The following is a 17,062-nucleotide window of genomic DNA, read 5'->3' as shown; positions in this document are numbered from 1 at the left end:
AGTGGCTGTAACAAGCTTAAAAATAAAAATATAGATGCCACTTAAATTCCCGATAAATATCACTACATAGTATAAAACAAAGTCGCTTTCTCTGTCCCTATGTCCCTTTGTATGCTTAAATCTTTAAAACTACGCAACGGATTTTTATGCCGTTTTTTTTAATAGATAGAGTGATTCAAGATGAAGGTTTTAATATATTATAATTTATTACGTTTTAGACAAAGCGGGCGAAGCCGCGGGCGGTAAGCTAGTAATACTTATTGTATAGTTTAGATTCTAAGATAACAATACTCAATAGCCATTTTAATTTTTCCTTTGCTTTCCTTGAATATTAAAAACATGCGATATGATTAATTTGACATTACTGCTGTTGGAATATTCATACTTTAATAAGTTCATTATTTATACTTAAAATAAATACGTTTTATTTTAAGTAACGTAATACCAAATGGATAAATTAACGCGATTAATATACCACAAAAATAATATGGATTATAAATTATAATAGAAACTTTGTATTACGCGTGCCTAAAATAGCTTTAATATTTTATGAGATTTCATGTAACTTTTACGACTATTTTGTACAGCCATAAGTGTCGAAATTTTTACACTTTTATACAGGGTTACTTGTAAAACACCAGCAACCTCGCAGGACAAGATAACAACATTTGTTCTACGACTTTTGGTAATTTGTTAGATTTTATTTTCATACAAAAATAAATATTCATTTAATTTTCCGTTTGAATATTATAAACTCTACGCGCATTCCAAAAATTACGTAAACAAGAAGCGAACGGGAGGGGAAAGGGGGCGTCGCGTCGTACTTTCGATAATGAATAGAACATAGATAGTAGATATGAACCTAAATATTTAATAAGAAACACCTATGTTGAATAAGTATAAGAAAGAACCTAAGTTACTTTAAAAGGATAATAATTAATAGATAGTAATGCCAATTCAGGTTGAAACAAGAAACGTTATGTAACCAGAGGTCATGACTATTGTGTATATTAAGTTTTTATCAATTTATAAAAATAAATTTCTCAGTGTAAATAATAAATATTAGCACAAAGATAACTTTAAATTTAAATTATAAATAGGTATAGCCCGTTTCAAAATTTCTGGATATGCTTTGATTAGCTTATCCGTGAGTGATTATCAAAACTAATTCAGTGTTAATTAGTGTTAATATCAGCGACTTTATCAGCAAGAAGTACTGGAGAAATATTTGCTATAGACCATACTGTATTTGAGATTACGTAGGTACATAATACAAAAAAAATCAGAACTTTTAAATACTTTTTTTCTTTGCACGAGTAAAACCTCTTTGCAAATAATTCCAATTAATTAGTGCACGTACAAAGTAAACGGACTTGAATTCATATGCAAATGTTTACCACTTATATTTAATTTTGTTAAGTGCAAGGCGTATACCTACGGACGCAAAAATCCTGTTTCATACTCCATACGGTATAGAACTTTTAATGTACACTAACTATTATAATATATACCTACCTATAAGAATTTGTATAGCTTTTTAGTTTAGGTGGGAAGGTGTAGATCAATAATTCGATCATGTAGGAATGATACATGCATAGTGCATACGTAATTGGAACATGCAACATATACACGTAGGAAGAACATAAAATAGGGACAAATTCACAACTCTAAGATCCAAGCGAAAAAAATTGGTTGTCTGTAAAGTCGGTTTACTGACGATAGTTGAACGTGACAACGTCCGATTGTGCTTCTTTGTCGCTCGTTCCGCGCTCTCGCTTGCACTTCAAGCCTTACACGGAACGCCTCAGAGCGAGGTAACGCCGCATTAGTCATGTTTTTTCGTGCGTGCAACCGGCTCTATGGAATTATAAGACGTTGTCACGTCAAAAAAATACACCAAAATACATATCTAATTACTGTATCTATGCATAAAGACGCCAATTCCTCCTCAACGACGTAACAGTAATAAAGACATATAATTTAGCAATAGACAGTAGTAGACTAATATTTTAAGCGGCCCACCCTTGAAATCACGGCAGACATGGGGGCCCCGCTATCGCCGGTAATTACTTCGAGGTAATGCTATAGGGGACTCTCAGGCAATATATTACCCACATAATTCAGCGAAAACTTTTTCATTTTACCTAGCCTATTGTCGAGTGGCACTTAATTACGTGAAACAGATAGACGTACATGGCTACGTAATTTCCATATACTATCTGCTTCATGGTTGTAAAAGGGACGTCAATACAATATAATCATTATGTAAAAGAAAAAGACAACAAATGTTACTTACTATTTGCTAGTTGAACAGCGTCTTCAACAAATCTCACGAGACTAAAATATAAGCTTTAACCCTATCTGAATTACCTATACAAATTGATTTACATTGCTTTTCTGAACGTTGACATCATTCTTTAACGTTAAATATTCAATCAATGTATATTTCGATAGTCAGAAGGGCAAACGGTCATCGAACTCTATGTACCTATACACCTTTTTTTTTTTTTTTTAGTGGGGAAATCTTGCATAGATACCCACGGCCTCCGGGGAAGAGGCCGTGGTTTATGTCGGATTCCTACCGACCAAAACCCCACTGTGTTCCGTCAAGCCGCATCAGCAACAGGGCCACGGGTATGTGTAGAATTCATCCGTGACCATACACCTACCTAAAGCACGAGCAGATATTATGTCAACAAATCATAAAAATATATCACTTCGATTGCAGCCGATGAATCATCGAAGTGTCGCGGACCTTGCGTGATAAATTTTACGACTTTTTAACCGCGAAAAAATAATGAAATTGATTATAATAATCATACATAACTCTAGTATGATAATTGAATCAACGAACAATCAAAAAACCTTTTAATTTATTATTGTACATGCTTTACAGTAATAGACAAAGAATTTTTTTATATAAAAAAGGCATTGACTCCGTTATTTAAAAACGATCGACTTGACAAAAAAGGTGAACCAATTAAGCCAAGAAAAGATTGAAGAAGTCTATTATTATAAAAAATGATCGTATAAAATGTTAACAATAGACTTTAGTTAAATAACTGTATATTATGCACGCTATTAAATTTTATTTAAAAAAAATATACTAAATACTTATTCTATTCGACATGACAACTTAAACCGGCTACTCACATAGCTGCAGCAGGGGCAATTTTGAAATTGGACCCTTAATTGGCTCTTTAATTTTGATGTGTACCTATACACAATACAAAGCAGGGGCAATTAAGAGAACAACTGAAATTGTTCCGACCGCGCCGACCAACCGAGATTATTCCAATATTGCCCATGCGTGATGCGGCAGGTAGCCGTAGCCGAGTAGCCGGCCTTAAGAGCCCCTCTGTATCTCGTCTAGTTTTAGCTGCCTCGATGTAGTTGCGTCCTATTTTATTCGACAGATTAGATCTAGCCAATTAGTGCATTTGATACAAGTACCTACTAAATGTATTCATTTTGCGTATGTTCAAAACGATTCAAAGCAAAACAACATTTTATCTTGTATATCGCCGTTACACATCAAAGACTATAAATTAACCGTAGAACAGATATGAAAACGTAAACTCTACCCTGAATTTTCTTAACCGTACAAATATGAATGGAGTTCCGTACATCATTTATGAAATTTCTCCCCAAGAGCTCGTAGAAAATACAAAGTATGTACAAAATAAACACTTCCCATCTCCTCAAGCAATCCCTAATTAATATTTCACAAACGGTCATAACACGTGAGAATAACTCACATTAGCTTCATAGTTCGTGTAAATGGCCCGCAATGATGGGCCATAAACGAGCCGGTTGCTAGGCAACAGTGTATCTGAGACTCGCGTGGGTGTGTTCCAATTATGTAATCAATATCCATGTTTACACACACACCCACTCGGCTTCCCTGCTGCGATGGGATTGAAGGGTAAGTAATAAAAGCCATTTTTTTTGAAATTACAGAGTTTAGTAATCCGGCCTCATCTGTAGGTAATTGAACGTTGCTGCCGTAGCAAATGTGGGATCTTCTATAATTGAACAGTCTAGACATTATGCTGGTAATCTCAAATTCGATTGACCTTGCCGTCAGGTAACTATTAATATTATGTCGAGTAGAGAAAATTTTTGACATTTTTTGGGAATCTAAAATAGGTATGTAATTTTCAATAAAAGCGCAGTCTTCTCACTAATTCAATAAAAGTGTGTCGAATAATTTAACAAATTAAATAATTGTCATTGTAAACTTAATATCTTATTTATGAAGTTAAAAAATATTAAAACCGCGATAGGGAAACATTACACTTAGGTATGTAAAGTCGTAACCTCTTCATAGTTGTAGTCGACGCAAATGGTACATAATGATGCGTCATAAAATGCGTTATGCGACGGTTGCTAGGCAACGGCATAAGAGCATTGAGTAAACGTTCTACCAAGGGTAACAGTCGATATGAAATCATACGTTGCCATGTAATATAAAGCTACGTAATATAGCGCCTATAAAACTTACTATGTATAGATATTAGATACCTACATACACCTACAAAATATACTACGTTAATATTTTGCAAGACCTTACTGAATACAAGAATTGCCTTGATTTTGAAATTGCGTAAATATAGGTTACTAGGTTTCTAACTAACTGCTAAGCCTAGCCGGCGGCAAAGCTTGCGAAAGTTTCCCGTCATCGAGCGGTATTCCTTAATTACTTCTAAGTTCTAACCCATATAGTTTACAAATATATACTTACTCATTATATCTCTGGGCTTAAAAGGTTTATAAGTACTTGTATTCGATGTAGCTTATTTGTGAAAATGAATCCTAAATCCCAATACATATTGTATAATATCTGTAAATATGCGAAATTTTTTCTGATAAACACAGAGGCAGAATTCAGTATTAAAATATGTAGTATGTAATCGTGTAGATTAAAGCCATTGTAAGGACATTTGAAATCTAACTGTATTCGCTTATTGAATTTTTCCCAATTAACTTTGCCATCACCTATGCCAATCTTCAATCACGCGTCATCACCGACCTTTGCCCTCTGGTTCTATTAAAAGCTAAACACCACGTACCACCTACTTATCAAGTCATACCCTTTCGTTAATGACCCATTATGCAGACATCAATACAACTTGATTGTCCATACAGAGGTCACTATTACAGCCATTATAGTCGATTGATAACTGAATCACCGTCGAACCTTTCTTACTCGTCATACGCCTGACCTCTTGACATACACGTCCACCCATATTGCGTTGATGGAATTATAACTGTTCTATTTGATTCACCCACGAGTTTCATTATGTTTTATTTCTATAGCAAAGAATTTAGTCGTATGGGAAACAACACATTTATGTTTACATTTTTCAAACTTTTGATTTTTTATCGACATTGCAAGAAATAATGTTGATTCTTGTTTTCATCAAAAAGCTTGCGATATAATAAACTAATAATAATACTTTTCTTATAGCCTCCAGTGTCCACTGTTATAGTACCTACGTCCTACACGCATTAGAACTTTCGTTTCAAGCCGAACGTTGCATTAGTCTCATCCACGTAGAAAGATTAACATCTTCCATTATTTAATTAGATCAGCAAAAACAAAAGACAATTAGTCGTGACGTGGCGAGGTCATACGCCCGCGCCTTCTAATTACTGCGACAAAGACGAAACACTTCGATGGCAGCGATACAAAAAGAAATGTCATGTGGAACAATGGAGTCGAGGAGCACGTTTGGCGGAAACAAAGGGAAGCGCAGTTGCAGTGACCCCCGTCGCAATGGCCGAGAATATCGTGGACATGACGCCGCGTCAGCTTGCTTCCGCGACGCTTGGCGCTGTGTGCCCGTTCGCGCGAATTCATTATCCAACTACATAATATTATGTGCATTATATCTTTGTTATAACATGTGTTTAAATCTATCTACCTAATTTAGATGTTTAATCTAATATTACCTAGTGTAATAGACAAATAGTGTCCTCTAATAAAATGATATTCATTAGAAAAAATACAACATGTGAGAATAACGAACGATGTTTAGGTAAGATAATTAAATCTTAATTTCAACACTGCGTATAAACAGGCCGTAAAAGATATAACTCATCTTATTTTAAGAGTAACTTCAAATCATAAAATACTGTTTTCTTACCTACCCACTTATAGACTATAAACGGCAAAAACATGAATAACGCCCAGTGCCTAATATTATCCAGCATATCCATAAAGCGCCACGAACAAAGAGATGTTAAAATAAAATATTGACGTCTTCAAGAACAGTGGGAAACTAAGAATGGCCATTGAGCCCCAATAAAGGAATATTTCAAAAGCGCTGAGCGTCCGTTAGCCGTTGCTCAACGTTTTTAAATGGCAATTTTGAATTTCCATTATTGTTTTCTGAATTCATTCGAATTAGAGCTTTGTGTTTAGAAGGGAACGTTCCTTGATAACTGTCAAGACGGAAAGCCCTTGTTCCAATGGGATCCAGAAATAAAACTGATTTGAATACTCGGAAAGGTCGTCGCTACGTGAGGCGGGAGAATGTAAATCTTGTCGGAAAATTGGTTCGTATTCATAAAAATCTATCTTTAATATTACGTTTATTATTTCAGTTTGGTTTTATCCAAAATTGATTTATTTTCTTTTACGATATAAGGAGCCAAGACATCAAAGGATACATTAACGATTTTAAAATAGGCAATACTAGTATGTACTTGTACTTCTCATTTAAATAAAATATGTTAATAATAATTATCATCAGTTCTTGAAGGTACAATTTATATTTTAACTATTAACCTAGAATCCTATTACCGTTTTAATTCTTAATTAAACGCGTTTCTAAATTATAAGCGTCTTTAAAAACGTTTATCAAAAAAGCGTCTTCTACAGTGGCTGCAAACGACAGCTATTTATAAACTCGAGAGCGTATTTCGCGTCTCAGCTCGCGTTACCAAGAAACCTGACATGGCTAATTTTCGTCTACTAATTGCTTAAGCTCCCTCGTTATGGGTTCTGTATTAAGATCGAATTTGTACGTGCACGGAATAGTTTTAATATCTCCAATTCTTATAGCTTTTAGTGGTATATGGTGGTATACTATTTAATTATTTATATTAGCAATAAAACAATTGTTAAAAATATTCTAACAAAACAATAGAAAAAATACAGATAACAATTATATCCACGGAAACGGAAGTCTTAAAAACTTACAACTAACATTCAATGTCACATCAAAGCGTAAAAATCGTTCACGAAACCGAATAAAGATCGCTCTTTACACAAAAAAATTGCATCCACTCCACAACAAATAAATCAGTTGTATGCCGTCGCAAATATTTCTCTGTCACACACACAGCAGAGGGGAAATGAATGGACGCCGCTGCACTATATAAAACGGGAAACACTTATTTCTATTTCGGCTCCGATGGTAATGAATATAAACATGTCATCGGTACACTTTGTACAATTTCTAGGATGCAATACAAGTGGCGTGTGTTCTCTATAATAGTTAATCGTGTGTACACGCGATCAACTTTGTTGCCCATATGCATGAACGATGAATCAGCTAAACATTCAAAGAAAGCTATACCGTGCTAGCTTTATGCAGGGCAAATATCATGATATTTTTATATGAATCTCTAGATATGTAGGAAATGATTTAAAAATTCTGAAATTACCTACTACGAACATAAGAAAGCAATTATTTGCAATTATTCTACATTAAACGCTGTGAAACATATCCAATTATCCACACTATCGCTTATTATTAAGACAATATTTATGCTCATCTGAATAAAGTAGTCATGATCCTAATTTGTTAGGCGTAATTGAGGAACGAAATTTTCACCGCGCCTACAACTGAATTGAGTTTCCATTCTACATACAAAATTATATCTCCCGACCGAACTCTGTTTTTCATTCTCTAAAAAAACATAAGTGCCCAATACAACACTTGATGAAACCTAACCTAACGAAAAGTTCGCGATGAACCAACTTCCAACTCCCAATGCACGCAAGTTGGATATGACGATTGCTTGTTATTTTCTTTGTGTAACGTCACTAACGTTAGATAAACTGCTTTTGTTTTACACTTGCAGCTGACATTTATATTTATATCGCTCTCACGCGTTTATGACTAATATTTACGTTCGTATGCATTACTTTCGATTATATCGCGGATATGGCCATAAAATATCTGCCGGAATGTGTATGATGAATTCTAGGAAATAATGTTTAATTTTATATTGTTTATAGTAAATAACTCGAACGACATTAGATACCTAATGTATTGTAAAAGATTTCCGTTTTTTATACAAAGCCCCTGTTCTACTCTTGACGAAACTACATTTCTCTTTGAAACAGGTCACTATTGTAATATGTAATTAACATTGCGAGTTATTTTTAGCCCTTCAAATAAATAATTCATATTGTAGAGTATTTATTATTAATTCCCACCAAGTTTGAAGGTCAAATGTGTAATTTGAACAAGGTCTACGCAACCCAATACGTGACTATATTAATTCATTAAAAACTTCAAATATTTGTATGCCCTTTAGCATTGCCTAAAGCAAAGAATATGTTAATTTATTACATTTGACTGAAATCGTATAACTAAATAAATCGTATACTGATAAAATTATATGATTACTCATTAGATATTTATCATAATTTTAAACCATAACGTAGTTATTATAAGACGTTTACAAAACAATAGTTTTAAACAAGTTGTAACCAATACGGAAGATCTAAAGTTTACAATGACCATCTCAAACACATAAGAAAAAAAAGAGCGTGTGTACCGAGCACACGTGCCAGAAGTAAAACTTCGTAAAATCGTCGCCTTACTCCATGAAGTGACAGTATTGCCATATGACGCGACCTTGAAATTTTAATCCCAACACGCTTAAAAAAGTTTCTCATCAAAAACGTTCAAGCACCTATACAAAATTATGTACATCTGATATAGCATAGACAACAATTCGGTTTATAGGAGAAAAGTGAATCCACGAACCTACATTGTATCGTTGTGAACACATTAAGTTCCCCTTTTGTTGCCCTTAACGAATAAATATAATTGTACTGTAACTGTGAACTGTGTTAGTAAATAAATCATGTTATTCATTAAATGCGTCTTAAATATTGTACTCGCGAAAAACAACTGCTGAGTCATTGCTTTGTTCACACACAGCGCTTATTAAAACTTTGATTTATAGTTTTATTTCATTTCAAAATAGAAACAAAGAAAGTTCTTAGAATATAACAATTTCATGTAAATGAATTGTGATGAGGAAATTGACCCTTACGTTACCTACTTACAGATTTAAGGTAGGTACGAATTTAGAATGACAATAAATGCATGTACCTACCTAAACTTATATTCTTGAAAAGATTTTAGACCATTTTAGTAAATATGTTAAGACAGCGAAATCATTTGTGAATATTTTATTTCCAATTTATTTTATTCAGTTATTATTTCGTTCAAAAACTAATTACACTTTCGCGTCCCATATGCGCCCATAATTTCGGTTTTATGATTTTAACCAATAAACCACACATTTTCGAAGGGAGTTCAATAAAATGTTCGTAAAACTGTTTCCCTTGCGGCCATATGAGTGGCATTTGAAATGAAATAAAATTTCAAGGGGAAACAACAGCGGGGTGGATTTTATTGAAAAGCTGCACCCTACACAATGGGGTAACGGAAAAATAATAAATACTATAATTGTTTTAATTGTACTCCTCCATACGTCGTTATGTCTGTTATCTCGTATGTAGTAGTTTCCTAATTTGATGATGAAAATCAACAAACGTCAGAAATAATATTTAATATTTATTGAGTCCATTTATAGCAGAAATAGCGTGCGTATGTTAGTTCTCTGTAATATTTTGCTTACATTTGGTAAGTAAAAAATTACCTATATTTATATGTATTTATTCCATAGGCTACTTGACCATATTATACGATTTAAGAGTTTCGTATTCAATTTTCATACGGATGTCTTATTTATCTGGCATATCTAAAACGATATTCACAACAACATATTTTACCAATTCATTTCCGATTCTAAGGGATCTCATTCCATTCGACTTCCTTCTTTTTTTACCCAATATACCTATCTAACCCATCTAGTAAATACTAAATTGTCATCACACACGCAGTACGCATCGCGTAGGCGTTAGTTCGTAAGTAAATCAATGACGCGTGTTATCAATTGCTCGAGTTAATTCCGCTGCTCATTGATCACTGTTTGTGCTGTTATCTGATTAGAGTTGCGCTGAGCATTGCAATTATTCCGTTCACATGTATCGATTATTTTAACGATACATATAAGGATTTGGTTCGTGTTATCCCGTTTATTGTGTTGATTTCTATGATCTTGGTTAACGTATAATTTCGATTCTGATATTTGCTATCTGTGTATGGCTTTGCCGTTGCTAATTAATAATTTTGTAGACTTTAGTAGAGTCTGTTTTTACGAATAAATGAAACTGTAGGTAATACCTAAAGGGGAGGCACAAAAGCTATAAAATTACGTTTAACATCCCATGGCATACATGAACTTCCAATAAAAGCACTAAAACAATCATACCATCACCCCAAACTGCCTGCAGTTAAGGAATTAAAACGCTAAGCGCATCCACAATTAATCCCCACTCAATGTGACATAGCAAAAAATCAATTTCAACACCGTACTCTACTGTGTTCAAATGCAAAAATCTATTCAATAACCGACGGCCGATAGCCGTTCGTATGGACGCAATAAATCGCGGTGTTGTCGAAACTATGACAGTATTGGACGTGACCCGCGCCCGAAAAGGACGTAAGTGCAAAAAGGACGCGTGATCCCTCGCCGTGAAATAGTAAATAAACGCGGGCTAAACCCGCGCCTACGAGCATTTTTTTTTTCTTTTTTGTCCCTTTTTGTTGGTCTCGTTTTGAACGACCTGCCGATGTTCGTAAACTGACGTCGCGCGGTAAAATGAAAAATAACTAATAGCTTTAAATATTTGAATGGGGCGTTTCAACTCGCTCTAAACGTTTATAGAATTATAAGTTAAAATAGCATATGTATTTATTTAAATGTTTCAATGTTTTTCAAATTCTCTGCCTACTCTGAAAGTCAGAAAACGTATCACGTGTCCGTCCCCGTGTTTTATTGCGAACATTGCTAAACTGCGTCAAAGCGCTTTAAATTTTGGCAGAATAAAACTATTAAAGTTATTAAGTGCTTTTTGTTTAATCATCTTACTAATTTATTATTTAACAACTATAGTTGAAGCGACATAAATCCTCATCTCATACATTGGGCATTTGGTTTCTGCATGATCAATGCCACAAAGATATTTTTCAAATAAAAAGCAATCCTTCCTTATAAACCCATACACACCGTTCAAAAATAATCCAGTTATTTATATAGAGAATTTATATAGAGCGTACAAATAAATTCGCTACCGGAATAAATTCAACGGCTACAATATTGTGGAAGTATTTCTAACGTCGGGTGAATATTCGTCAAGGCCAGCTCGGAACAAAGGGATGCCTGAAGGAAGGGAACGTCCCCGGAGCGACTCGATCGTGTCCTTGCGGGTGTCATTAACACTAATGTACACACGTATACATGCCCATGTATATGCATGTATACACGTGCCTGCGTATGTGTTCTACATATATAGGACATTGGCATTTTCTTTATTTAGACGTACATTAATGTATTAATGTATTAGGGAACAAAGTAACGAATTCCTATAAAATATATAGAAGATATCGTAACAAGTAGTGGTATCTTTTTACAATAGATTGTACAATATTTGTTGACCTGTCCGCGACGGTACAAATATGAAGTGTCATATTAATATTTGCAATTAAATTCAGGTATGTTACAGGAACGTCTTAAATTGATATTTGCAAATGTTATACATTAATCATGTTTATATTTAAAATTACGTTAACTAAGAAAACAGCGCGTTTCAACATTTCTATTTTAATTTTGTTAGAAAATATTATATGCAATTCGATAGTTAATTTATATGTCAAGAGAACAACGTAAGTACCAGGACGGCAGAATATTATAGGAGTTAGAACAAGCGGGAACAACGGGACTCGGACGCCTCCAACCGTTAGTGGGGTCAACGCACCAGTTAAACTTGAAACGACCTAGAATAAAACCTATCTAGATATAATAAAAGGATACATTTCTTGGAAGAAGTCGAGGCTTGGCGGCTGAAGGATGTCTAACGCCGACAGTACCTGCAACAAAATTGAGATCATAATTCTTTGAATCGTGTCTATATTAAAATGGCATGCAAAAAAAGTATCAATACAACAAAACTTAAATACTGGTACTCTATAAGCATCTTTTTGAAACGATTTTGTGTGGAATGTTAAAATTATCTTTATAAAAATTGAAATCGGGTACCCTATCCTAGCAAGCGCTCTAGTTTAAAATCTAGACTAAACTTTTTAATTGCCGGTCTTTGAGTTCCTCTGGTCTTCAATCAGTGAATGATGTAATACAAAGTACAATTAAAAACTCATCGTTTTATGAAGAAAAGTGAAAAATGTTTCAATTCGAAACCGGTAACTTTCAATGAGAATTAATTTTATTTTTGTAACAGAATTAAGTTGAACCATATCATATCCATGAGCTAGTCTAGTACATGTCCGTAAGTTATATCTAAACACAGAAACGTATACATAACACACTTATATAGTCATACTAAGGCATTGTACATAATATCTAGAATGGAAGGTGGTTTCGCGGTTTCAGATTGTTGTACATGTTTCTGTAAATGATCTGTTTCTGTAGAGATAAACTACATTTGATGAGGATTATTGTACAGGCTCAAATTAACTCATAACCCAAAATTTAATGTGATAAATGACAATAATAAAAGCAATAACGGAAGAAATACATGTCGTTATAAGTTAATAGATATAATTTTACGAAAAAACAAACATCATATTATCAACTCAAAGTTTATACAACATTGCATTTAAAGTTATAATACTAATACTGTGCTAATACAGACATTAAACCACAATTGTATGTACTGTACATAATGTACAAGTATCCCACGCTCGTATTGCGCGTGGCTCAGACGAGGCACTTACCACGCATACTCTGCACGACCGAGTTGCTTGGAAGAAATCGCTCACGAGCGATAAAGCCGATCTTTGTACATATCAACTATATACTATATAGTTATATGTATATTGAGAATAAAGAGTATTATTTCATTCATTCACGAACGCACAGAATCGGACGCACGCACACAACCATCCAATTTTGCATCCCAATACAAATCCTGTTTGTTGGCGAGATTACCGCAAATAATTCGATGATCGATAGAGCACACATTGAATTGAATAAATTACGCACCGACCGCAATTATTATGCCATAATGAATAAGCGACGATCGGATTAAAAATTAAACACTAATGTGATTAACAAATATACACGTATAATATCTTAATTGAACTAGCCTGTTTAAATGTATGATGATAAAATGCCCGTCAATGTTTTTCGTTTATAAATATTTGCTATGAAACGTACGTTTTGAATCAAAATTATACATGTTGTTTATGGAGTAATTAATCGATTGTACACCAGCAAAACAGTAACAAAATGTGCAATATCAATTACTTCATATGAGCAGTTAAGTTTTTATTAATAACTAGCTTCCGCCCGCGACTCCGTCCGCGCGGAAAAATTACGAAAAATTAAGATTTTTTTTTCTACGTATTTTTCCGGGATAAAAAGTATCCTATTTTATGCCCAGGATAATAAGGTATAATTATACCAAGTTTCATCGAAATCAAACCGCTAGTTTTCACGTGATGCCTGAACATACAGACAGACAGACAGACAGACAAAAATTTTTTAATCACATATTTGGGCTTGGTATCGATCCAGTAACACCCCCTGCTATTTATTTTTTCAATATTTTCAATGTACAGAATTGACCCTTCTACAGATTTATTATATGTATAGATACGATTTATGTAAGAAATTTTGTATGATAAAAAAGTTTTTAAACACTTTTTAGAGACAGGTACCTACTGCGGCAATAACCATTTTTAAATATGTTTTATAACTAAAGCAATACATGCAAACAATGATAAATATTTCCTGAAAGTCGAGCTGCCATAGAAATTGAATTTATAAATTTAACTTTGGATAACACAAAAGTTTCTTGTTCATCCCACTCCAACTTCAAGGGGAACTCGAGTAAAATTAGATTATGCAAAGCTTACGGTAATTAAGTAGGAATTAATGCTTTCACACGTTCTATTAAATATTATAATTTATTTTCGTGAAAGCCAGAATAAGATTATTATATTATTATTATATCTAAATCAAATTAATAAAAAAACTCATTTTTGAGACGCGATTATTACTCATTAATTCAAACTCGCATTTCCATATTTTTTTAACGCCAAAATCATAAAATATATCTAGAAAAAGGTTTAGACCTGGTTCACAAGTGGATAGCCAAAGAAAAGGATCAGCCCTTGTTTAACCACCATTACTATGGGTTCGGCCCGTCGATACATTTACATAAAACATGTTATAGGCATCGTTGGAGCCTTATGTGCGCATACATTGTGCGTACACTGAAAAAACGTGACGGCTATAAATAAACAAGTTGCTGCTATTTACAACCGAGTAACTTGCTTCGGAGGGAGCCTGCAAAGTTTGTTGCTAAAATTATACAAGTCAACTTTGTTAACGTATGTTGGTAATATAAACCCACTAAGCTGGTCAAAAAATACGTATTAAAGGTTTGTTGCTTTTAACCTATTCACTCAGTAAACATAACTTACCTACTTACTATAGTGAATCGCGTTACTCTGTTAACAATACCCAACGTGCTCTGTTGTTTTTAGCAAAGTTGTTTCGTAAAACTAGCTAAGTAACACGATAATGTTAATCATATTTATTGGGTAGGGACAGCCAATCTACTTTGTTACTTCTACTCAATTGAAAATTTGTATACGTAGCCAAGTTACTGGGTAATGTCAATCGTGTTCATTGGTTAACTATAACTAAATATACTCTGTTCTTTCTAGTCAAGTAAGATTAGTATATTTAGCCAAGTTACTTTGTATTCTTAGGCGGGTTTATTAGGTAACCATAGCTAAAATACTTTGTTGCAAGTACTAATTCAAACGACACATATTAAGCTATATATTTTCAGTATAAGCTGACCTGTGAATGTTTGTAAAACCTATACAAGGTGTAACAGAAAGGGGATATACACATCCGAACAGGGCGTGATGCACTGATGAAACTGAACAACGTTTCCCAAGGAAAATGGGTCGAAAGATGAAAAAAAAATTAAAACTCTCCATTATTTTCATCTTTTGACCTTATGTTCTTTGGGAAAATTGTTCAGTTTCATCAGTAGGTACATCACGCCCTGCTTAGATGTGTAACCCCTTTCTGTTACACCCTGTATGCAATGTGAAGTCAGCTCATACTGAAAATATTTACCTAGTTCGATATGTTGTCATTTGTACCATTATTAGTGCAGGGGGCAAAATTTTGGCATGTCGGAAAAAAAGCCAATGAAACGTTCATGTAGGAAAATAACACTCATTTTGCCAACACACCAAAAACTTATAAGAAACTGAAAGAAAATTATGCACATTAATGAAATTAGCTTTATTCAGTACACGATACAATCATTTCAAGTAACATACTACTTACACTTAGATACTACTACTTTTAAAAATAGTACACAATTCACAATGTCAAAAAAACAATAACTATTTTGTGTTTTAATTTTCACAATAACAGGGTTACATATAAATCATGAGAAAACTTTTAAGGAATGACTCACACTACGAACCTGAACAACTTTAATTAGGTTTATACCTAATCCAAGGCCAAATCCAACATCGTAAAAGAAATATCAGCTGTTTCATATACAAAAGTGGAATTATCTACTCTGCCAAAATCTACGGAACAGCTGATTTTATTTCGCGATGTTGGAGTTTGTTCTATAATGAAAGTGGTTTAGGTTTGTTTACATAAAAACAAACAACCATTATGGTAATGTAAGCAAGTTACTACATCTAAATATTGTACTTATATGTATTTGATAAGTCAAAAGTTTAGGCAAAAACTATAGAATAAGTTAGGAGAATAAGTAATCTTTTTGATCTAATAATTTTATTACAACCCAACAAGTAAAACCGTTATTTTAAACATTTGAATTTATTCTCATTGAAACATAATTCACATTCGTCGTCGGGAAAATGATCATAAATGCTAAAACTTATACATTTTTTGCACCAAAAAAAATTAAAGTACAATAAGCTCTTTACATATTATATGGGAACTATATCCTACCTAATGTAATTTACTAAAGTTATACTTAGGTATTTAATAAAGTACAATATCTTGCTTGATCAGAAGTAACTTACTAATTCAAATATTTTTGGCTTGATTGTGGGGAAGCTTTCAGTGATATCCTTTGGTTTTCACAATCTTTTTCTAGCTGTAAAAAATAAAAAAAACCTAAGTAAATGTTATACAAAAGTAATTAAACTAAAGCAGACAAAAAATTCAAAAAAATTGAACTCACCAGAAGATATCCTTTGGGTTTTTTAAGAGCCGCATATTCATTGTATTGAGGTATTGGAGCTATAGTTAACTATTTTGCAGCAATTAGTTTCGTCTCTGTAGAGTCTTGCCACTTTAGTTCTACGCTTGTCCATGGCTGTTTTTGAGCCCTAATAGTTTGTCTTCTGCATCTTGCTCTTCTATAATAGTTTGATTAAAATTCAAAATGATGATGAAAAGTTTTTAATGTAAATTTGAATCTGCCTTGTAGGTGCTGAGGCGGCGCGGCGCTTCAACAGACACGTTCGTCACTCGACTATGATTTGATAGAAATGGCTGACTTAGCGGGCTACGCAGCCAATTCCTTGTTTCATTTTTATCAAGTTACTCGGTAAAAAATAGTATTCGCTCCATTGTTAATTGCCGAGCTGTGCTTATCTCCAAATAGATAAGTTACTTGTTTGTTTTTAAGTAAGAAACACGGTTATATGCATCA

The 17,062-nt window shown here is 33.6% G+C and overlaps 1 protein-coding gene across 3 annotated transcripts in view; it reads right to left on the bottom strand.

Moving 5' to 3' along the window:
* LOC123690869 (serine/threonine-protein kinase NLK) overlaps positions 1 to 17,062 on the bottom strand; it is a 114,366-nt gene that overhangs the window by 41,957 nt on the left and 55,347 nt on the right. For all 3 annotated transcript variants that reach the window (XR_006751342.1, XM_045634970.1, XM_045634969.1), the window contains exon 3: positions 12,190 to 12,245. Coding sequence is in view for 2 of the 3 variants with exons in the window: in XM_045634970.1 (XP_045490926.1) it covers positions 12,190 to 12,245 (56 nt within the window). In the remaining variant the exon portion in view is untranslated. The remainder of the gene's footprint in view (positions 1 to 12,189; positions 12,246 to 17,062) is intronic.

The sequence above is a fragment of the Colias croceus genome, chromosome 4 (assembly GCF_905220415.1).
Source record: "Colias croceus chromosome 4, ilColCroc2.1".
Taxonomy (NCBI): domain Eukaryota; kingdom Metazoa; phylum Arthropoda; class Insecta; order Lepidoptera; family Pieridae; genus Colias; species Colias croceus.
This window is presented reverse-complemented; position numbering and strand designations above follow the sequence as displayed.